Source organism: Coregonus clupeaformis, chromosome 2 (genome assembly GCF_020615455.1).
Source record: "Coregonus clupeaformis isolate EN_2021a chromosome 2, ASM2061545v1, whole genome shotgun sequence".
Classification (NCBI taxonomy): Eukaryota; Metazoa; Chordata; class Actinopteri; order Salmoniformes; family Salmonidae; genus Coregonus; species Coregonus clupeaformis.
In genome coordinates, this window is record NC_059193.1 from 6,121,665 (window position 1) to 6,146,294 (window position 24,630).

Consider the following 24,630-nt stretch of genomic DNA (forward strand, 5'->3'; position numbering starts at 1 on the left):
GAATATCATGTACGTATGGAATGATTGAGTAGCTTGAAAATACCACAAAAATGCAGTTATCCACCTCAGAACCCCACACCCCCATGAAATGCATTTGAGTTAATATCCTATTTCCAAATCAGGAGTTCAGCGAGGGACAATCAGATTGGACAATCACATAATCAATACAATGCATTTAGCTGCCTCTCATGAACCAATAAGAGGCTTCTGTAACGCTCTCCCTGACTCTAGCCATCTTGTCCCTGTTCAGTCACAGCGCAGTGGGCTGAGGCAGATTAATGTTAGTCCGTCACACTTTACTGATATTTTGCGAATGAATTTGTCATTTTGACAGGTGCCATATATTTGAGTTTCTTATGCAGTGGAGTGAATGCAATGTATGTGGTTCTGTATTCTCCTCATGACAACAGACTACAGTCAAACCAAGAGAGCTCTTATCATCCAGTATATCACAGTGCAGTTTTGCTCTAGATGCTAGAATCACTTATCCTCCAGGAGAGAGGAATGATCCTGACCATTCATAAGTGACTATGCTCACTGACAGAATATGACACGACTGCCCATCTGTAATACAGTGCACTTTTACATTTACATTTTTAGTCATTTAGCAGACGCTCTTATCCAGAGCGACTTACATACATACTGGCCCCCCGTGGGAATTGAACCCACAACCCTGCCGTTGCAAGCGCCATGCTCTACCAACTGAGCTACACTTGTCGAAGATGGAGCTAATTGAGAATGAGCTTAGTAGCTAGTTTCTCATGTTACAGACTGGCAATGCTGCTGTACAAAAACTACAAAACATGTTTTTTAAACATTCACTCAGCAAAGGTTAAAATCACATATTCATGAATATGTAAATTTATAACAACCAATCTATTTATTGGTGATAGGACAACTGTGACCAACATCCCTTTAACAAAATAAGAGGACAGAATGCAGAAGCATATGTGTCTCTTTTGCCTCAGTGCATTTCCACAAATGTTTTTTTTCTTATTTTGTCATTCTGGACTACCTGTCTAAGCATTTTGTGTGTACACAAGGAGATCAAAGACTAACATTGCATTCAATTGTATCCAGGAAGAGAATTTCACACAGCTATACCATGTGTGAACTACTCACTTCACCACAACACCACTATGCTCTCACTAGTCTGGTGTATTTGACCTTATTATCAAAACAGGAGAAGAAATGAAAATGCACAAGGAGAGAGAACACTTTTAATTCCCAAGATTCTCTATACTAAGGATATTGGAGATTTAGCTATCCATTATCTAGATACAAGCTACTCATCTAAAGCAGAGTTTCTAATTCAACTTTGAAAACCCTGAACACATCAGGGAAAACCTAAAAAGAGTTTCTCTGTTGGTAGCTTGCCAGTATTGTTCCAATATATCTCAATGGCAATTGACAAGACACCCACTCACTCCACAAATGCAAGCTTGGAGAAAGGCATCAATCACATAGTATTGTGCAGCTGCACTGTTCCAAAATATGCTAGTCTACGTAACCACAGTCTTGCACATCCACAGAAATGGGGGATCACTACTCATTCACATATGTGATTACGATCCGATCCACAGTTTGGCTTGAAATAAAACCATAGACTGTATACAGTATTGTTGCTACTTTTAGAAAAAATAGTTCCAAAAAGGGTTCTTCAGCTCACTCCATAGGATAACCATTATTGGTTCAAGGTAGAACCCTTTTTGGTTTCAGGTAGAACCCTTTTAGGTTCCTTGTAAAACCCTCTCTGGAAAGGGTGCTACCTGGAACCAAAAAGCGTTCTTCAAAGGGTTCTCCTATGGGGACAGCCAAATAACCCTTTTAGGTTCTAGATAGCATCTTTTTTTGTAAGAATGTACTGTACAGATTGCAATAAAATATAAATAAACAGAAAGCAGTGCCTTTGAGTATAAGCATGTTTATTACTATTTATTGTTATTGCCTGCCCATGTTATCTGTACGTACTGTAGGACATCAATATGAGTAGAGACTAGAGTGTTTGGCGGTTGGGCAGACTGCAGCAGGCCACACCATGTGAACAGAACTCTGAAGTAGACACTCAGAACCAGGTTCAATCAGGATGTGGGCCAGGGTTCCCCACAAGCACAGGCAGGAGGTAAAATGGCCACAGCTTCCTGTGCCAGACCAGCAGAGTGAGAGAGCAAGCACACATGGAAAATAACAAGACCCCCCTAATTGAATCTGATTAAAATCTGATTCTCTATTACAATAGCAATGGGCTGAAAACTGTTGGGCCAATGACCATATCAAACAATACAGTTCTAGGCAAATCAGATTTTTAACAAATGTTTTACAAAATTACAAATGTATATTTCTTCTGTAGAAAAATATATTAGTCATAAGAGGGATTGACGCACATTCTTGCTTTGACCAAAATTATTCTTAAACGTTCAGGCTGGCTGTGTTCCATTGCCACAGGCAAACTCTCCAAATACAAAGCCAAGCTTTTATACAGGCTATTTTCAAAGGGGAACACAAATGAAGTTAGTTAATAAACAGGGGAAAAAAGCTTTTGGTGGTCAGACAATTCACGATCAGTTGTGGGCACTGTAGAGTAGAGTATTCTTTACAATATACAGATGTAGGATCTTTATTTGATCACTCTTTTGTTGCTGAGAATTTTACTGCACAGCAGGAAATGCAAACTTGTAGTGTATTTTAGTTTGAAAAAGGCTTCTAAAGTTTGTAATTTCCACTTTCAAAATTCAGACTTTATTTGCCCTAACGAAAAAATATATCAACCACTACAGTCGTGGTCAAAAGTTTTGAGAATGACACAAATATTAATTTTCACAAAGTCTGCTGCCTCAGTTTTTATGATGGCAATTTGCATATACTCCAGAATGTTATGAAGAGTGATCAGATTAATTGCAATTAATTGCAAAGTCCCTCTTTGCCATGAAAATGAACTTAATCCCCAAAAAACATTTCCACTGCATTTCAGCCCTGCCACAAAAGGACCAGCTGACATCATGTCAGTGATTCTCTCGTTAAAACAGGTGAGAGTGTTGACGAGGACAAGGCTGGAGATCACTCGGTCATGCTGATTGAGTTAGAATAATAGACTGGAAGCTTTAAAAGGAGGGTGGTGCTTGAAATCATTGTTCTTCCTCTGTTAACCATGGTTACCTGCAAGGAAACACGTGCTGTCATCATTGCTTTGCACAAAAAGGGCTTCACAGGCAAGGATATTGCTGCTAGTAAGATTGCACCTAAATCAACCATTTATCGGATCATCAAGAACTTCAAGGAGAGAGGTTCAATTGTTGTGAAGAAGGCTTCAGGGCGCCCAAGAAAGTCCAGCAAGCGCCAGGACCGTCTCTGATTCAGCTGCGGGATCGGGGCACCACCAGTGCACAGCTTGCTCAGGAATGGCAGCAGGCAGGTGTGAGTGCATCTGCACGCACAGTGAGGCGAAGACTTTTGGAGGATGGCCTGGTGTCAAGAAGGGCAGCGAGGAAGCCACTTCTCTCCAGGAAAAACATCAGGGACAGACTGATATTCTGCAAAAGGTACAGGGATTGAACTGCTGAGGACTGGGGTAAAGTCATTTTCTCTGATGAATCCCCTTTCCGATTGTTTGGGGTATCCGGAAAAAAGCTTGTCCGGAGAAGACAAGATGAGCGCTACCATCAGTCCTGTGTCATGCCAACAGTAAAGCATCCTGAGACCATTCATGTGTGGGGTTGCTTCTCAGCCAAGGGAGTGGGCTCACTCACAATTTTGCCTAAGAACACAGACATGAATAAAGAATGGTGCCAAAACATCCTCCGAGAGCAACTTCTCCCAACCATCCAAGAACAGTTTGGTGATGAACACTGCTTTTCCCAGCATGATGGAGCACCTTGCCATAAGGCAAAAGTGATAACTAAGTGGCTCGGGGAACAAAACATCAACATTTTGGGTCCATGGCCAGGAAACTCCCCAGACCTTAATCCCATTGAGAACTTGTGGTCAAGCCTCAAGAGGCGGGTGGACAAACAAAAACCCACAAATTCTGACAAACTCCAAGCATTGATTATGCAAGAATGGGCTGCCATCAGTCAGGATGTGGCCCAGAAGTTAATTGACATCATGCCAGGGCGGATTGCAGAGGTCTTGAAAAAGAAGGGTCAACACTGCAAATACTGACTCTTTGCATAAACTTAATGTACTTGTCAATAAAAGCCTTTGACACTTATGGAATGCCTGTAATTATACTTCAGTATACCATAGTAACATCTGACAAAAATATCTAAAAACACTGAAGCAGCAAACTTTGTGAAGACCAATACTTGTGTCATTCTCAAATGTTTTGACCACGACTGCACATATATTTCCATTCATAATAATCCACATAATATTTCACATTTCCTGTTGCTGCAGGATTATTTTCTTCATTGCAAACTGGCTCAAATTTAGATCCTACATCTGTAGGGGAATAATTCCTAGTGTTAGTGGGATATGAGACATTGAGACCTTGAACATGGATAACATACAGAGGGACAATATTTATAGGTCTCAATCTCACAGAATCACTGCAGAAGTAGCAGATCATTTGATTTCCCATTTCAAAATGCTTCTTTTAGTGTGCCAGCAAATCCTTTGTCTAACATGTCAGACTAACATGTTCAAAAACAAAACTGTTTTAAAAATAAACCTGGCATACTGTATGTATGCTTCCCCAAAGTCATTATTATTTGACAGATAATGACTGCAAGCATGTCCACATGATCCAAAGCAAGCCATAAAGAGACTGCATGAGAGAGATGAGAGCACATTCCTCCTGCTGATCAAAGGAGAGGAGAGAGAAAAGAGCAAACTGTCTACTAATCGGCCCGCGGCTCAAACCCCTACAACCTCTTCAGCATTCCACACAGCACACAGTGAGCCTGCTCTCTCTGAAACACATTCAATTTCTCGGCATTGCATAAATCACATTCTCCATTCTTATAAAGAGACACTCAAGTCAGAGTTTCCCCTAGGATTCTTTTCAGCAGTGGTTGCAAAGTTAGCGTAAGGGGTTGGGGGCATGGCCAATGTCGTGGTCTCCAACAGAACATTTTAGAGGCCGTCCTCTTGGCCACAGAGACAAAGATTTTATGTTTTAAAGCTATAATATGTAACTATTTGGGCGACCTGACCAAATTCACATGGATATGTGGGTTATAGATCTTTCATTCCCATTAAAAGCAAGTCTAAGAAGCGGTAGATCTGTTCTATGTGTGCTATTTCTATGTTTCCCGTTCTGAAGTTTCGTTTTTGCGTCTTTTACTTTCGGTTTTGTACACCAGCTTCAAACAGCTGAATATACAATATTTTTGGTTATGGAAAATATATTTCACAGCGGTTTAGATGATACAATGATTCTCTACACAATCACAGCTTCTTTTGTCACATAAACTGAAATTACGCATTTTTGTAACCAGGAAATGGAGGAGCGATTTCTGCATAGTGCATCTTTAAAGCACATTTCCTGCAATTCTACACATTGCCATGAAAATGTTACAGTTTTAAACCTACACTATATATACAAAAGTATGTGGACACCCCTTCAAATTAGTGGATTTGGCTATTACAGCCACACCCGCTTTTGACAGGTGTATAAATTCGAGCACTCAGCCATGCAATCTCCATAGACAAACATTGGCAGTAGAATGGCCTTGCTGAAGAGCTCAGTGACTTTCAACGTGGCACCGTCATAGGATGCCACCTTTCCAACATAAAATTTCTGCCCTGCTAGAGCTGTCCCGGTCAACTGTAAGAGTTGTTATTGTGAATTGGAAACGTCTAGGATCAACAACGGCTCAGCTGCGAAGTGGTAGGCCACACAAGCTCACAGAACGGGACGCCGAGTGCTGAAGCGCTGCTTTTCCTCATTCACTACTTCCTGTTTTTCTGCCTATCATTAGATACAATGCGATAGGGGGAGAGAGGGGCTTCACAGTATGGTTAGGGAATAATGAGGAAATCCCCTTTTGGACAGGCTGCCCTCTCCACACCCTCCCACTGAGGGTAGGATTTAGTGGTTATCACCCACTACTAGGGTTGGGCGGTATCCAGATTTTCATACCATCATACTATTTCTGTACCATATGCGTATGCGGTATTACTGGCAGTTCACACAAGGGGTGCTATAAAATAATATCTATATATAATTTTTTGTATTTACAAAAAATATGCACAAAACTATTTAGGCAAGAGGGATCTTGATCCAGGATGGGATCGAATGTCTCTGATGTAACCAGGAAGCTTGAGTTTGATATCCAGCCACTTAGCTAGCAAGTTAGCAAACCAAATGCATAACTGGAGCCCTGAGCTGGATATCATTTATTTGACACATCTTAGATTTCTTATACACTGAACAAAAATATAAACACAATATGTAAAGTGTTGGTCCCATGTTTCATGAGCTGAAATAAAGGATTGCAGACATTTTCCATATGCACAAAAAACGTATTTATCTCAAATGTGGACAAATTTGTTTACATCCCTGTTAGTGAGCATTTCTCATTTGCCAAGATAATCCATCCACCTGACAGGTGTGGCATATCAAGGAGCTGATTAAACAGCATGATCACTACACAGGTGCACCTTGTGCTGGGGACAATAAAAGGCCACTCTAAAATGTGCAGTTTTGTCACACAACACAATGTCACAAATGTCTCAAGTTTTGAGGGAGCGTGCAATTGGCATGCTGAGTGCAGGAATGTCCACCAGTGCTGTTACCAGAGAATTGAATGTTCATTTCTCTACCATAAGCCACCTCTAACTTAGTTTTAGAGAATTTGGTAGTACGTCCAACTGGCCTCACAACCGCAGACCACGTATATGGTGTCGTATGGGCGAACGGTTTGCTGATGTCAACATTGTGAACAGAGTGCCCCATGGTGGAGGTGGGGTTATGGTATGGGCAGGCATAAGCTACGGACAACAAACACAATTGGATTTTATCGGTGGCAATTTGAATTCACAGAAAAACCGTGATGAGATCCTGAGGCCCATTGTCGTGCCATTCATCCTCCACCATCACCTAATGTTTCAGCATGATAATGCACAGCCCCATATCGCAACGATCTGTACACAATTCCTGGAAGCTGAAAATGCCCCAGTTATTCCATGGCCTGCATACTCACCAGACATGTCACCCATTGAGCATGTTTGGGATGCTCTGGATCGACGTGTACAACAGCGTGTTCCAGTTCCCACCAATATCCAGCAACTTCGCACAGCCATTGAAGATGAGTGGGACAACATTCCACAGGCCACAATCAACAGCCTGGTCATATCAGATACTGACTGGTTTTCTGATCCACACCCCTCCCATACAGTGAGGGAAAAAGGTATTTGATCCCCTGCTGATTTTGTACGTTTGCCCACAAAGAAATGATCAGTCTGTAATTTTAATGGTAGGTTTATTTGAACAATGAGAGACAGAATAACAACAAAAAAATCCAGAAAAACGCATGTCAAAAATGTTATAAATTGATTTGCATTTTAATGAGAGAAATAAGTATTTGACCCCCTCTCAATCAGAAATATTTTTGGCTCCCAGGTGTCTTTTATACAGGTAACGAGCTGAGATTAGGAGCACACTCTTAAAGGGAGTGCTCCTAATCTCAGCTTGTTACCTGTATAAAAGACACCATCAGATCCTCCTCTCCACCCTCTCCGAGCTGGGCATCTCCGGCGCGGCTCACTCCTGGATTGCGTCCTACCTGACCGGTCGCTCCTACCAAGTGGCGTGGCGAGAAGCTGTCTCCGCACCACGTGCTCTCACCACTGGTGTCCCCCAGGGCTCAGTTCTAGGCCCTCTCCTATTCTCCCTATACACCAAGTCACTTGGCTCTGTCATATCCTCACATGGCCTCTCCTATCATTGCTACGCTGACGATACACAACTAATCTTCTCCTTTCCCCCTTCTGATAACCAGGTGGCGAATCGCATCTCTGCATGTCTGGCAGACATATCAGTATGGATGACGGATCACCACCTCAAGCTGAACCCTGGCAAGACGGAGCTGCTCTTCCTCCCGGGAAGGACTGCCCGTTCCATGATCTCGCCATCACGGTTGACAACTCCGTTGTGTCCTCCTCCCAGAGTGCGAAGAGCCTTGGCGTGACCCTGGACAACACCCTGTCGTTCTCCGCTAACATCAAGGCGGTGACCCGATCCTGCAGGTTCATGCTCTACAACATTCGGAGAGTACGACCCTGCCTTACACAGGAAGCGGCACAGGTCCCAATCCAGGCACTTGTCATCTCCCGTCTGGATTACTGCAACTCGCTGTTGGCTGGCCTCCCTGCCTGTGCCATTAAACCCCTACAACTCATCCAGAATGCCGCAGCCCGTCTGGTGTTCAACCTTCCCAAGTTCTCTCACGTCACCCCCTCCTCCGCACACTCCACTGGCTTCCAGTTGAAGCTCGCATCCGTTACAAGACCATGGTGCTTGCCTATGGAGCAGTGAGGGGAACGGCACCTCCGTACCTTCGGGCTCTGATCAGTCCCTACACCCAAACGAGGGCATTGCGTTCATCCACCTCTGGCCTGCTGGCTCCCTTCCTCTGCGGAAGCATAGTTCCCGCTCAGCCCAGTCAAAACTGTTCGCTGCTCTGGCACCCCAATGGTGGAACAAGCTCCCTCACGACGCCAGGACAGCGGAGTCACTCACCACCTTCCGGAGACATTTGAAACCCCACCTCTTTAAAGAATACCTGGGATAGGATAAAGTAATCCTTCCACCCCCCCCCCCAAAAATAAATAAATAAATAAATAAATAAATAAAAAAGTGTAAAGTGGTTATCCCACTGGCTATAGGGTGAATGCACCAATTTGTAAGTCGCTCTGGATAAGAGCGTCTGCTAAATGACGTAAATGTGCCCTTGAGCAAGGCACTTAACCCTAATTGCTCCTGTAAGTCGCTCTGGATAAGAGCGTCTGCTAAATGACTAAAATGTAAAATGTAAATGTAAATGTATAAAAGACACCTGTCCACAGAAGCAATCAATCAATCAGATTCCAAACTCTCCACCATGGCCAAGACCAAAGAGCTCTCCAAGGATGTCAGGGACAAGATTGTAGACCTACACAAGGCTGGAATGGGCTACAAGACCATCGCCAAGCAGCTTGGTGAGAAGGTGACAACAGGATTCAATGGAAGAAACACAAAATAACTGTCAATCTCCCTCGGCATGGGACTCCATGCAAGATCTCACCTTGTGGAGTTGCAATGATCATGAGAACGGTGAGTAATCAGCCTAGAACTACACGGGAGGATCTTGTCAATGATCTCAAGGCAGCTGGGACCATAGTCACCAAGAAAACAATTGGTAACACACTACGCCGTGAAGGACTGAAATCCTGCAGCGCCTGCAAGGTCCCCCTGCTCAAGAAAGCACATATACAGGCCCGTCTGAAGTTTGCCAATGAACATCTGAATGATTCAGAGGAGAACTGGGTGAAAGTGTTGTGGTCAGATGAGACCAAAATCGAGCTCTTTGGCATCAACTCAACTCGCCGTGTTTGAAGGAGGAGGAATGCTGCCTATGACTCCAAGAACACCATCCCCACCGTCAAACATGGAGGTGGAAACATTATGCTTTGGGGGTGTTTTTTCTGCTAAGGGGACAGGACAACTTCACCGCATCAAAGGGACGATGGACGGGGCCATGTACCGTCAAATCTTGGGTGAGAACCTCCTTCCCTCAGCCAGGGCATTGAAAATGGGTCGTGGATGGGTATTCCAGCATGACAATGACCCAAAACACATGGCCAAGGCAACAAAGGAGTGGCTTAAGGTCCTGGAGTGGCCTAGCAAGTCTCCAGACCTTAATCCCATAGAAAATATGTGGAGGGAGCTGAAGGTTCGAGTTGCCAAACGTCAGTCTCGAAACCTTAATGACTTGAAGAAGATCTTTAAAGAGGAGTGGGACAAAATCCCTCCTGAGATGTGTGCAAACCTGGTGGCCAACTACAAGAAACGTCTGACCTCTGTGATTGCCAACAAGGGTTTTGCCACCAAGTACTAAATCATGTTTTGCAGAGGGGTCAAATACTTATTTCCCTCATTAAAATGCAAATCGATTTATGACATTTTTGACATGCGTTTTTCTGGATTTTTTGTTGTTGTTATTCTGTCTCTCACTGTTCAAATAAACCTACCATTAAAATTATAGACTGATCATGTCTTTGTCAGTGGGCAAACATACAAAATCAGCAGGGGATCAAATACTATTTTCCCTCACTGTATCTGTATTCCTAGTCATGTGAAATCCATAGATTAGGGCCTAATTTATATATTTTAATTGACTGATTTCCTTATGAAATGGTATATCACCCAACGCCTACCCACTACCACAGTTCCTACCCCTCAGGCATGGGTGGGGTCCTACTCAGAGGCTGCATCCCAAATGTCTCCCTATTCCCTATGGGCCCTGGTCAAAAGTAGTGCACTAAATAGGGAATAGAGTACCATTCGTAACGCATCCAGTGAGCCCACATCTCAACACCAGGACGGGGCCCTTCCATGTCTCTTTCTCAGAGCTGAGGGGACTGGGATACAGTAACGCCACCAGATCCAGGCAGGTGTCCCAGTGGTTTGAGCAGCGGCTGAGGTTCAGAAATCCGTTTCCTCTCCCTGCCTGCTCTGTGATGATTCCCAACATACTTGGACTTTCTCAATATCAGACCTGGGAGGTACGCAAGTGACAACGCCTCTCCAGTGCTGCTCTGTCGCTGCAGTGCTAGCCTGGCTTTAACCAAATTTTCACACTTCATGAGTTTGCATTTCGCAAGACAGGGAAGTGCCCATTCAAAAGAAGAATACACCCTAGATATAGTCAGCCTAAGAACAATAGGACGAGATATTGCTATATCGACTGAGACAGTTATCATCATACAATAAGAATGTATTGCTGAACCAAATACAACATGTTAAACACTGAAAATGACATGGATGACACAATTTACGGTACGCCTAATTACTTCAACACCCTTGATTACTGTATCCTCAGAAGACACAGATGAGATCACTGATGCAACAAATCACAATCCATATCTCATTCTTACTAAGCTGGTTAGTCACATGATAGGGTTCACCCTGGAATGAGTGAGAGACCCTATCACACAAGCTCCTCTCTGAATGGACCATCCTATTCTGCTGCCAAACTACATGAAGCCCCCAGAGGATAAACTACCTCAGGGAAACTACTCTCATCATGTGACCTCTTGCTAACAATCCACCCTTTTAACCAGCATGGATGGGTCTCTGTAAGATTTACTATGTTAAGAAAGCCATTACTCCGATGCCTGTGACGAATGCAAAGATGAGGCCAGACACATAACCCTTAGGAAAACATGATGAGGACATACCAGCTGCTTCACCCTAAAACCTGAGGAGATTAGGGGCGGTTCTAAAATGAAGCCCACCACTGGCCGTCAGACACACGACAAGAACAAGATTATCCAAAACACTACAATAAAAAAATAAGAGTATTCGGTGCCTTACAATAAGATGATAAGAATGGTGTGTTAAACAGGTAAAAAACAGCCTCCCATGTAAACGAAGGCAGAATGGAAACAATAGACCAGCATTGGTGCCAAGTCCTCCTCTCCTGAGCATGACAACAAGTCAGATACCCTAGCATAATAAAACTGCATGGTATTATCAGGATTATATTAACTGAAGTGATATTATTTTCTAACAGACCCAATCAGTGAATAGTAGTAATATGTTGTTAGAATTTTGTGCTGCTTGCAAGCATTATTAATTATTTGATTTGGAAACATACTATCTCATCTTGGATGCCATAGCATGGACTGGTGTTTTGAAGAACAGACATTGAACATCATATGGCAAAGGTCACCCATTTGAGAGAGTTTACTGGGTGGACATTCTCATCAGTGTTTCTCTTGGTATGACAACACTGCCATTTCCACTGCTCTCACCAAAGATCCCACCACACATCACGCTAACAACAGCATTGTTCTGCATTTTAAATTGCTGAAGATTTGCCCTGAAGTGTACTGTACAACTAAATCACGCTTCACCATCTGGCAGTCCGACGGACTAATCTGGGTTTGGCGGATGCCAGGGGAACGCTACCTGCCCGAATGCATAGTGCCAACTATAAAGTTTGGTGGAGGACGAATAATGGTCTGGGGCTGTTTTTCATGGTTCGGGCTAGGCCCCTTAGTTCCAGTGAAGGGAAACCTTAACGCTACAGCATACAATGACATTCTAGACGATTATGTGCTTCCAACTTTGTGGCAACAGTTTGGGGAAGGACCTTTCCTGTTTCAGCATGAAAATGCCCCCCGTACAATGGTTTGTCGAGATCGGTGTGGAAGAACATGACTGGCCTGCACAGAGCCCTGACCTCAACCCCATCGAACACCTTTGGGATGAATTGGAACACCGACTGCGAGCCAGACCTAATCGCCCAACATCAGTACCCGACCTCACTAATGCTCTTGTGGCTGAATGGAAGCAAGTCCCCGCAGCAATGTTCCCAGAAGAGTGGAGGATGTTATAGCAGGAAAGGGGGACCAAGTCCATATTAATGCCCATGATTTTGGAATGAGACGTTCGACAAGCAGGTGTCCACATACTTTTGGTCATGTAGTGTATTTAAATGATATTGAAATCATTTTCATGTTCATTCAATTGAGTTTTATTTAGCTATTTGGCTACCTTATTTAGCTATTTTGCCTCAATATATTTTATGATGTGTAGCCTAACATGTGCACAATGATGTGCCAAATCTTGATTTAGTGCATTATTATAGTGTAAGCATTAGAATAAGCAATATTTGCAGCCATAGGTGATAATATCTCTCTAGGAGCTGATCCGTCGTCAGTATTGTGGAATAATTCTAATATTAAGGTAAGACAAGGCAACTGCACCGCCCGCAACCACAGGGCTCTCCAGAGGGTGGTGCAGTCTGCCCAACGCATCACCGGGGGCACACTGCCTGCCCTCCAGGACACCTACAGCACCCGATGTCACAGGAAGGACAAAAAGATAATCAAGGACAACAACCAGAAGGCGAGGTCAGTACAGGTGCATCAAAGCTGGGACAGAGAGATAGCTTCTATCTCAAGGCCATCAGACTGTTAAATAGCCATCACTCGCCGGCTACCACCCGGTTACTCAACCCTGCACCTTAGAGTCTGCTGCCCTATATACATAGACATGGAATCACTGGCCACTTTAATAATGGAACACTAGTCTCTTTAATCTCGACTGCTTTACTCATCTCATATGTATATACTGTATTCTATTCTACTGTATTTTAGTCAATGCCACTCTGACATTGCTCGTCCTAATATTTATATATTTCTTAATTCCATTCTTTTACTTTTAGATTTGTGTATTGTTGTGAATTGTTAAATACTACTGCACTGTTTGAGCTACGAACACAAGCATTTCGCTATATCCGCAATAACATCTGCTAAATATGTGTATGTGAGCAATAACATTTGATTTGATTTGATTTGAATGGAGAAAGCTGACCCAGAGCAGCGCTCCCTTTCTTTCGATCCTATCAGTATCGACACATGCCTCAACGATGCACTTAGCGAACATTCTCTCTGCGTGGTGTTTTGGGAAACACGTTACATCTTCGGCCATTATAGGAAAGATGCATCATTAAAACACTCGTAAGCCTAAGTTCCATCACTATTGGGAAACCGGGCCCTGGACTGTTCTTTGTTTTCTCAGCCTGACAGTAATTATCACGTCTTATAAATTCAGCATGGAACAAAACTGTGGCATGGATCAGACATCTGCACTGAAACCCGAAGGGGACGGATGATTAAAACCAAGACTTCCGACTGTACTGTAAAACAAGATGTGCTGCCTTCAGAACAAGCCCAATAAACAATTTCAAAATCAATAGTTTCCACAGACGCACATTCCCTGTGACGTGCTGTTTTCAAAACTGATAAATTGGCTTGGAGAAAAAAATAAAATAAAAAGATTCTGAGACCACTATGACCATTATGACCACAATGACCACTATGATCATTATGACCACAATGACCACTATGACCATTAGGACCACAATGACCACTATGATCATTATGACCACAATGACCACTATGACCATTAGGACCACAATGACCACTATGATCATTATGACCACTATGACCACAATGACCACAATGACCACTATGACCATTAGGACCACAATGACCACTATGACCACTATGACCATTAGGACCACTATGACCACTATGACCACTATGACCACTGTGACCACTATGACCACTGCCACCAATGTGACCACTATGACCATTATGACCACTATGACCACTATGACCACTATAACCATTATGACCACTATGACTATTATGACCACTGCAACCACTGTGAGTACTGTGACCACTATAACCACTGTCTGGAGACAACCTCCTCTACTCTACTAATGAATCTGGGCTGGAGAAGACAACCACAACCTCACATTTCTCAACAATGTCAACAACTTATGCAAGTACATGGTATGATAAACCACTGATGTGTTACACCACTTGAAAATAAATATGTTATTATTAAGGTTTTATTGAGTAATAACTACATTATTTTATTTTTTGTAACGCCCACCACTTTCCTTAGACTATTCTAGTGAAATAAAAGGATTCAGAATTACAGTGTGAAATACAAGAAACAATCTGGATTCATTCTCATTGCATGTAAACAATACATACAGTTAGTATGACCATGAAAATAAACACATTTGAGGGAAGTGTTTGGCTGGGTGATTACAGTGTGCAGTATTACTGATCACACTTCTTAGTGTTTATATACACTAAGCATACAAAACATTAGGAACACCTTCCTAATATTGACTTGCACCCCCTTTTGCCCTCAAAACAGCCTCAATTCATCGTGGCATGGACTTTACAAGGTGTTGAAAGCATTCCACAGGGATGCTGGCCCATGTTGACTCCAATGCTTCCCACAGTTGTGTCAAGTTGGCTGGATGTCCTTTGGGTGGTGGACCATTCTTGATACACACGGGAAACTGTTGATTGTGAAAAACTCAGCAGCGTTGCAGTTCTTGACACACTCAAACCGGTGCACCTGGCACCTACTACCATACCCCGTTCATAGGCACTTAAATATTTTGTCTTGTCTATTCACCCTCTGAATGGCACACATACACAATCCATGTCTCAATTGTCTCAAGGCTTGAAAATCCTTCTTTAACCTGTCTCCTCCCCTTCATCTACACTGATTGAAGTGGATTTAACAGGTGACATCAATAAGGGATCATAGCTTTCACGTGGATTCATCTGGTCAGTCTATGTCATGGAAAGAGCAGGTGTTCCTAATGTTTTGTACACTCAGTGTATGTGAGATAGAAAACGTTGACCTGAAGAATGACAAGGAATGTGGAATAATGTGTGAAGTCACTGTTCCTGTTATAGGTCTGAAAGTGTGCACTGCACTGCACACAGAAGAGGAAAGAAGAAGAGGAGGCCATCTGGCCACTAATGGCCAACTCTGACATTGATCCATATAACAGAAAAAATATATTAAATTCAGGTGAGATTCCTGCAGAAACTGACATGCTGTGTACAACCTTAACAACAGATTTAACAGTTTAAGTTTGGAACTATGCTAACTCCAGTTTAGGGACTGATATTAACTGACAACCTTCTTGCACTTTTGAATATAACTGGACAAAAATTGTGTGACATTAAATAAGCTTCTTAATATCCTGTCCTCTTGATTTAGCTGATATCTCTTTTATGTTACACTGGATCAACTTCAATTAAAGATTTAGAGGGTACCATCATGTAATGTTTACATAGTGTATATTTTCAATATGCTCCTCAGAATGTCAATCATTACAACTGACAACACATCTGCAATTGTAATCATGGTCAAAGACAAGAATAGGAGAGTGGGTCTGACATAAACTACAAACCTTGTAGACTTGCCCATATGTTCCATTTCCAACCACTTCTACCAGCTCAAATATCCCAGCAGGATCCTGAAACAAGAGGACAACATTACACTACTTCACATGAATTGAAAGGGCACAAACATAAATAAATAAAGTAATTTTCAAAGCACCTGATCATAATAATGTTGGACCTTTAGGTCATCACTTAAACGTAATATTGCATGGCATGGCTCCCTACAAGTATGTTTCATTTGTTCACACTTGTACCATGCCAGCACCATATTCCTACTGCATTATTATTGTAACTTTGACAACTTTACTTTTTTAAACTCATGTTATTTTACCCCCAACCATTCAGTTGCTTATGAAACAGTTGTAAATCTGACAAACCAAAAACATATTAACTTCTGAAAGCAAAACATGTACAGAAAATTGCATCAATGGTTTTATAATATTGTGACAGGAAAGCTCAAACAATTTGTTACAATGTTGCTAACTTTTTGTTACAATGTCGCTGACGTTTCCTCAAATGACTAGACTAGTTTGAAACTTTGCAACCTTCATTGACTACGACAATGTTTACACAATGGTCAAACTACATTTCAATTAATTAGACGTTGGCACAACTAGAACTCACCCTCAACGCAGAGAGGTCAATATTGTCCAAACTTCGTGTAGTGCAGTCTCGCGCCATAGCTATGGCTTTTGTCGGACAACTGCAACTAGAAAGAGGACATGTACTTGATTTTCCTAAAGTTAACGGTTTCGGCGTGTCAGTTCATACTGTATATCTGCATCTGCAGCGAGTCTCACTATCGACCAACACAGGAAACTTCTCATCCAGCGAAACCCGGAAAATGCTAAGGAAGCTAGCCCCCACCCCACTCTCCCCATGAAAACCAAATTCGACAAATTCACTTTTTTGTACAACTTTTATCCTCCGTTCATGGTAACACGCGCAAAATAACGTGTTGATTGCTCAGGCCTTCAGTTTTTTTTTACAACTCCATATAGTTTTACCAATAACATAATATAGTAGCCTATATAATATAGTTTATTATAATAACAACATGGTAAGAAAACGTCAACATTTGCATTATGAGAGATTGCCCAATCCAAATATATAATAGTGATCTTGGCCTGATAGTGGGAAAAAATGACAGTCACATACAAAATGAGTTATTGATCTTTCACTTTAACATTTATATTTAATGTTTCTAAATATGTTGTTACTCATAAATATGTTGTTACTCATTTTAACTTCCCCCTCCATAAATAATAAATAAAATAAATAAATAAAATAAAATAAAAAAGGAGTGGTTGTCCCACTGGCTGTCCTAAGTTGAATGCACCAATTTGTAAGTCACTCTGGATGAGAGCGTCTGCTAAATGACTTAAATGTAAATGTAAATTAGTTGACAAAATGGTTAGCAAAAAAATATAAACTGTGAAATTTCAAAAGTCATGTACAGCAGATTTAGCTGTTAGATTCAGCTTCAGTGCATTGCTATGCTGTTCCTCCAGCTCCTTCCTGACTGGCATTGCTATTCTTAATGAGTGACTCATATGGTTAACGATGACTAGTCTCTGTGACTGTGTCATTCTCCACACAGTGTGACCGGTAGCAGGAGCAGCCCAGGGCGAGAGGCAGCTGACCCCTGAACAGGACCACTGTGTAAGGTCACAGAGGGCCCATTCTCTAGCCAGGACACAGACAATGTGGAGCCATTATGAATTAGCAGAGAGTAATTTATCATGTTATAAGGACATTCTTATGTAAAGTTGATATTAGAGAATGAAAGAGAATGAGAGAGCTGGTTCTGTGTGACTGAGAGTTTAAACATGGATGTTTTAACATAGAGGGGTTCCAGCGTTGTGGGAGTGAGTTTGACATTTATATTTTTATGCAGCCACCTCATTGCCTCTCTCTCCACTGCAGCCACCACATTGCCTCTCTCTCCACTGCAGCCACCACATTGCCTCTCTCTCCACTGCAGCCACCTCATTGCCTCTCTCTCTCCACTGCAGCCACCTCATTGCCTCTCTCTCCACTGCAGCCATCTCATTGCCTCTCTCTCCACTGCAGCCACCTCATTGCCTCTCTCTCCACTGCAGCCACCACATTGCCTCTCTCTCCACTGCAGCCACCTCATTGCCTCTCTCTCCACTGCAGCCACCTCATTGCCTCTCTCTCCACTGCAGCCACCTCATTGCCTCTCTCTCCACTGCAGCCACCTCATTGCCTCTCTCTCCACTGCAGCCACCACATTGCCTCTCTCTCCACTGCAGCCACCACATTGCCTCTCTCTCTCCACTGCAGCCACCACATTGCCTCTCTCTCCACTGCAGCCACCTCATTGCCTCTCTCTCCACTGCTGCCACCACATTGCCTCTCTCTCCACTGCAGCCACCTCATTGCCTCTCTCTCCACTGCTGCCACCACATTGCCTCTCTCTCCACTGCTGCCACCACATTGCCTCTCTCTCCACTGCAGCCACCTCATTGCCTCTCTCTCCACTGCAGCCACCTCATTGCCTCTCTCTCCACTGCAGCCACCCTATTGACTCTCTCTCCACTGCAGCCACCACATTGCCTCTCTCTCCACTGCAGCCACCTCATTGCCTCTCTCTCCACTGCAGCCACCTCATTGCCTCTCTCTCCACTGCAGCCACCTCATTGCCTCTCTCTCCACTGCAGCCACCCCATTGCCTCTCTCTCCACTGCAGCCACCTCATTGCCTCTCTCTCCACTGCAGCCACCACATTGCCTCTCTCTCCACTGCAGCCACCCTATTGACTCTCTCCACTGCAGCCACCACATTGCCTCTCTCTCCACTGCAGCCACCCTATTGACTCTCTCCACTGCAGCCACCACATTGCCTCTCTCTCCACTGCAGCCACCTCATTGCCTCTCTCTCCACTGCAGCCACCACATTGCCTCTCTCTCCACTGCAGCCACCTCATTGCCTCTCTCTCCACTGCAGCCACCACATTGCCTCTCTCTCCACTGCAGCCACCCTATTGACTCTCTCCACTGCAGCCACCACATTGCCTCTCTCTCCACTGCAGCCACCCTATTGACTCTCTCCACTGCAGCCACCACATTGCCTCTCTCTCCACTGCTGCCACCACATTGCCTCTCTCTCCACTGCAGCCACCCTATTGACTCTCTCCACTGCAGCCACCACATTGCCTCTCTCTCCACTGCTGCCACCACATTGCCTCCCTCTCCACTGCAGCCACCCTATTGCCTCTCTCTCCACTGCAGCCACCCTATTGACTCTCTCCACTGCAGCCACCCCATTGCTTCTCTCTCCACTGCAGCCACCCTATTGACTCTCTCTCCACTGCAGTTACCCCATTGCCTCTCTCTCCACTACGGCCACCCTATTGACTCTCTCTCCACTGCTGCCACCCCATTGCCTCTCTCTCCACTACAGCCACCACATTGCCTCTCTCTCCACTGCTGCCACCACATTGCCTCTCTCTCCACTGCAGCCACCCTATTGACTCTCTCCACTGCAGCCACCACATTGCCTCTCTCTCCACTGCTGCCACCACATTGCCTCTCTCTCCACTGCAGCCACCCTATTGCCTCTCTCTCCACTCCAGCCACCCTATTGACTCTCTCCACTGCAGCCACCCCATTGCTTCTCTCTCCACTGCAGCCACCCTATTGCCTCTCTCTCCACTGCAGCCACCCCATTGACTCTCTCTCCACTACAGTCACCCTATTGACTCTCTCTCCACTGCAGTTACCCCATTGCCTCTCTCTCCACTACGGCCACCCTATTGACTCTCTCTCCACTGCTGCCACCCCATTGCCTCTCTCTCCACTACAGCCACCACATTGCCTCTCTCTCCACTACTGCCACCACATTGCCTCTCACTCCACTGCTGCCACCACATTGCCTCTCACTCCACTGCACATAAAGAAACTGAAGTAGTACAACAACGTATTCCTGTGAAAATAAAAACAAATTTCTACTATTCATTTCTCTGCGAGTGGCATACTGCAATGATTCACAGGTTCTGGCAACCTTTCTGCCTAACTCCAAAGCAAATCTTAGGGGGGTGCAGGGGAGGAGGTTTAGGAGAATGGTCTGGATTCAAACGCCTCTTGAACTTCAGCCAGATGGTTCAACTTGTGCCAGTTGCTCTCATAATACAAACAGCCAACATATGCCGGCACCGAGATTTTTTAACTGAGTGCCTGGCTCTCCCTGGATACAGACATATAGAGGACCCATTATTGAGAGGACCCATTATTCTAGCATGGTTTCACTTGGATGGGCCATGTTTGAGAGGACCCATTATTCTAGCATGGTTTCACTTGGATGGGTCATGTTTGAGAGGACCCATTATTCTAGCATGGTTTCATTTGGATGGGTCATGTTTGAGAGGACCCATTGTTCTAGCATGGTTTCATTTGGAAGGGTCATGTTTGAGAGGACCCATTGTTCTAGCATGGTTTCACTTGGATGGGTCATGTTTGAGAGGACCCATTATTCTAGCATGGTTTCATTTGGATGGGTCATGTTTGAGAGGACCCATTGTTCTAGCATGGTTTCATTTGGATGGGTCATGTTTGAGAGGACCCATTGTTCTAGCATGGTTTCACTTGGATGGGTCATGTTTGAGAGGACCCATTGTTCTAGCATGGTTTCACTTGGATGGGTCATGTTTGAGAGGACCCATTGTTCTAGCATGGTTTCACTTGTACTGCATCACAATTAGCATTTAAACAACTTTGCCAGTGTATGTGCAGTAAATATAATAACATTATAGTGAAGTGATGCCTTTGAAATATATGCAGTGTTTGATAGACTCTTAGGACTTTCTAGACTCATATTCATCAAGCAAGCAGGCTTTTGAAACCTGTCTAGTGAAACCTGCTATGGATTATATAAGATATCTCATAAAACTAGATTTATATTTAGCTCATTACCCGGCTGGTTCTGTTCAGAGTTGTCTTTAAAAAGCTTGCGAAATATAGGCAAAAATTTATGTATGGACCAATGGAATTGAGTGTGGCAGCATTGTTAGCTAAAGAATGGTTGATAACAAGTGGCAAGTCAATACTTCAATCTAACAGACTGTACAGTCGTGGTCAAAAGTTTTGAGAATGACACAAATATTAATTTTCACAAAGTCTGCTGCCTCAGTTTTTATAATGGCAATTTGCATATACTCCAGAATGTTATGAAGAGTGATCAGATTAATTGCAATTAATTGCAAAGTCCCTATTTGCCTTGAAAATGAACTTAATCCCCAAAAAACATTTCCACTGCATTTCAGCCCTGCCACAAAAGGACCAGCTGACATCATGTCAGTGATTCTCTCGTTAACACAGGTGAGAGTGTTGACGAGGACAAGGCTGGAGATCACTCTGTCATGCTGATTGAGTTAGAATAATAGACTGGAAGCTTTAAAAGGAGGGTGGTGCTTGAAATCATTGTTCTTCCTCTGTTAACCATGGATACCTGCAAGGAAACACGTGCTGTCATCATTGCTTTGCAACTTCAAGGAGAGAGGTTCAATTGTTGTGAAGAAGGCTTCAGGGCGCCCAAGAAAGTCCAGCAAGCGCCAGGACCGTCTCCTAAAGTTGATTCAGCTGCGGGATCGGGGCACCACCAGTGCACAGCTTGCTCAGGAATGGCAGCAGGCAGGTGTGATGCATCTACACGCACAGTGAGGCGAAGACTTTTGGAGGATGGCCTGGTGTCAAGAAGGGCAGCGAGGAAGCCACTTCTCTCCAGGAAAAAATCAGGGACAGACTGATATTCTACAAAAGGTATAGGGATTGGACTGCTGAGGACTGGGGTAAAGTCATTTTCTCTGATGAATCCCCTTTCCGATTGTTTGGGGCATCCGGAAAAAAGCTTGTCCGGAGAAGACAAGATGAGCGCTACCATCAGTCCTGTGTCATGCCAACAGTAAAGCATCCTGAGACCATTCATGTGTGGGGTTGGTGGGCTCACTCACAATTTTTCCTAAGAACACAGCCATGAATAAAGAATGGTGCCAACACATCCTCCGAGAGCAACTTCTCCCAACCATCCAAGAACAGTTTGGTGATGAACAATGCGTTTTCCAGCATGATGGAGCACCTTGCCATAAGGCAAAAGTGAAAACTAAGTGGCTCGGGGAACAAAACATCAACATTTTGGGTCCATGGCCAGGAAACTCCCCAGACCTTAATCCCATTGAGAACTTGTGGTCAATCCTCAAGAGGCGGGTGGACAAACAAAACCCCACAAATTCTGACAAACTCCAAGCATTGATTATACAAGAATGGGCTGCCATCAGTCAGGATGTGGCCCAGAAGTTAATTGACAGCATGCCAAGGCGGATTGCAGAGGTCTTGAAAAAGAAGGGTCAACACTGCAAATATTGACTCTTTGCATAAACTTAATGTAATTGTCAATAAAAGCCTTTGACACTTATGGAATGCTTGTAATTATACTTCAGTATACCATAGTAACATCTGACAAAAATACCTAAAAACACTGAAGCAGCAAACTTTGTGAAGACCAATACTTGTGTCATTCTCAAAACTTTTGACCACGACTGTATATTAATGAACTGCTGTGTCATAATTGCAAGGTCGCACAGGCGGCTGGTGGCACCTTAATTGGGGAGGACGGGCTCATAGTAATGGCTGGAACGGAATCAATGGAATGATATTGAACTCATCAAACACATAGTTTCCATGTGTTTGATACCATTCCATTTAGTCCATTCCAGACATTATTATGAGCCGTCCTCCCCTCAGCAGCCTCCTGTGTGTTTGGGTTCTTGGTTTGTCCTGCTGTATACCTGTAGTGAAAGGGACAGGGTATGGTAATGGTTGACATACAGACAGGTTTCTGGAGGACTATTTACAATAGTAGTGGTCTGCTGAAACAAAACAAAAGGGGCAAAGAGGCATGCCCATGTTGATTGGGATGTCAATGGAAAAATGAAAAAAGCCAGAGACCAAATAACACTACTTTCCCCACACAAACCTAGAGAAAATCAGCTCTCCAATGCATAGCATGAAAGTAATAACAGATTATTAAGCTGTGTAAGGACAGCCTTTCATGCTTTGTTACATGGTTCGGCTGATGTCCAAATCAATGAATTTGAACAGAAAAATTACATGTGAACAGCTTAAGGAAAACAGACAATACATGCCTTGTGAGGCCTCATGTAATAATCTCCCTCAAACACACACACACACACGCACACACACACACACACACACACACACACACACACACACACACACACACACACACACACACACACACACACACACACACACACACACACACACACACACACACACACACACACACACACACACACACACACACACACACACACACACACACACACACACACACACACACACACACACACACACACACACACACACAGACTTTTCTCATTCACATGTATTCTGCCTAAGCATTTCTGATATCCACAAGATGGTGCTGTTGAGTTGTATAATTTCTGTATGTAAAAGTTGTAAAGTAGTAGTGGTGAGTGCTGCCAAGCCATCAGGTCTGGGCTTCTTCTTTCAGCATAGTGGTGAGTGCTGCCATGCCATCAGGTCTGGGCTTCTTCTTTCAGCATAGTGGTGAGTGCTGCCAAGCCATCAGGTCTGGGCTTCTTCTTTCAGCATAGTGGTGAGTGCTGCCAAGCCATCAGGTCTGGGCTTCTTCTGACAGCATTTCATACTCATCTCTTCTACTGTATATCTGTATATATGCTAAGAAGTAGATTGGGTGTCTGAAGAAATCTTACTTGTCTGAATAAATCTTACTACTCATTAATATTTCAACAAATTCATCATAAACATACAGCTGGCAATGTTGCTGATTACAGACTGAATTATTGAGTGGTGTAAACAGGATCTGTTGATGAAGCAGCCATAGCTTTCCCCTTTCAGAGAGGATACTGTAGGTAATACAGGTCTGCCATAGCAAACATACACTATTTCAGTTTTTGCAACTTGGAAAGATTATAGCTGCATTTGCCATAGTAGCTGACATTTATAACCATTGAAAGCTTGACATATTTAACTCCACCACATAGATCATATATGTAAAATGACAGCATTACATTACAATGAAAACCAAATACAGTGCCTATAGAATAAATCAAGCAGTAAACAACCTGTTTGATTTCAACATTATTTAATATACAGTCATTCGCAAAGGTCCAATAAAATAATTAATTTGATTTCATCATATAAGTAGAGAACGCACATTGATGCCTCTGGCTATGCATGGCAGGGAACCACTATCAAAATCCATCAGCTTGCGAATGCAAAAAGGCATTAAATAAACATATATACGATGTATAACTGATGTTGGAGAAAACATCAGTGGGCAGTTCAACAATGGTTCAAATAGATCACTGCAATCTCTTTGACCTCCTGCCGTTAGTATTTTAGTTTGCTCTTGAAGGTAACCAAACTCAGACCATGTCTAAGTCATTGTTGTTACAATCTTGGCATTTCGGCTGATCATTTCTCTATAACTCAATGAGACAGATTACAGAATGATCATTCCTCTATAACTCAATGAGACAGATTAGAGAATGATCATTCCTCTATAACTCAATGAGACAGATAGAGGCTGCTATATTAAAAATCATTGCAGACAAATAGGATGAATTTTCTAAGATAGAAATGCAGAGCAACTGAAAAGAGGATGATTCTA

The 24,630-nt window shown here is 43.3% G+C and overlaps 2 protein-coding genes across 2 annotated transcripts in view; both read right to left on the bottom strand.

Moving 5' to 3' along the window:
- Positions 1–16,727, bottom strand: part of LOC123492855 (mitogen-activated protein kinase kinase kinase kinase 4-like) — a 105,196-nt gene extending 88,469 nt beyond the window's left edge. Inside the window, exons 1-2 of the mRNA XM_045226222.1 lie at positions 16,558–16,727; positions 15,942–16,007 (exon numbers count right to left, since the gene is read on the bottom strand). Coding sequence (XP_045082157.1) covers positions 15,942–16,007; positions 16,558–16,614 — 123 coding nt within the window. The 5' untranslated portion in view covers positions 16,615–16,727. The remainder of the gene's footprint in view (positions 1–15,941; positions 16,008–16,557) is intronic.
- Positions 16,728–24,120: 7,393 nt separating this feature from the next.
- The window catches only part of LOC123492856 (X-linked interleukin-1 receptor accessory protein-like 2), a 368,998-nt gene continuing 368,488 nt past the window's right edge, over positions 24,121–24,630 (bottom strand). The window contains exon 11 of the mRNA XM_045226227.1: positions 24,121–24,630. This exon is cut by the window's right edge and continues 1,620 nt beyond it. The gene's annotated coding sequence lies outside the window, so the exon portion shown is untranslated.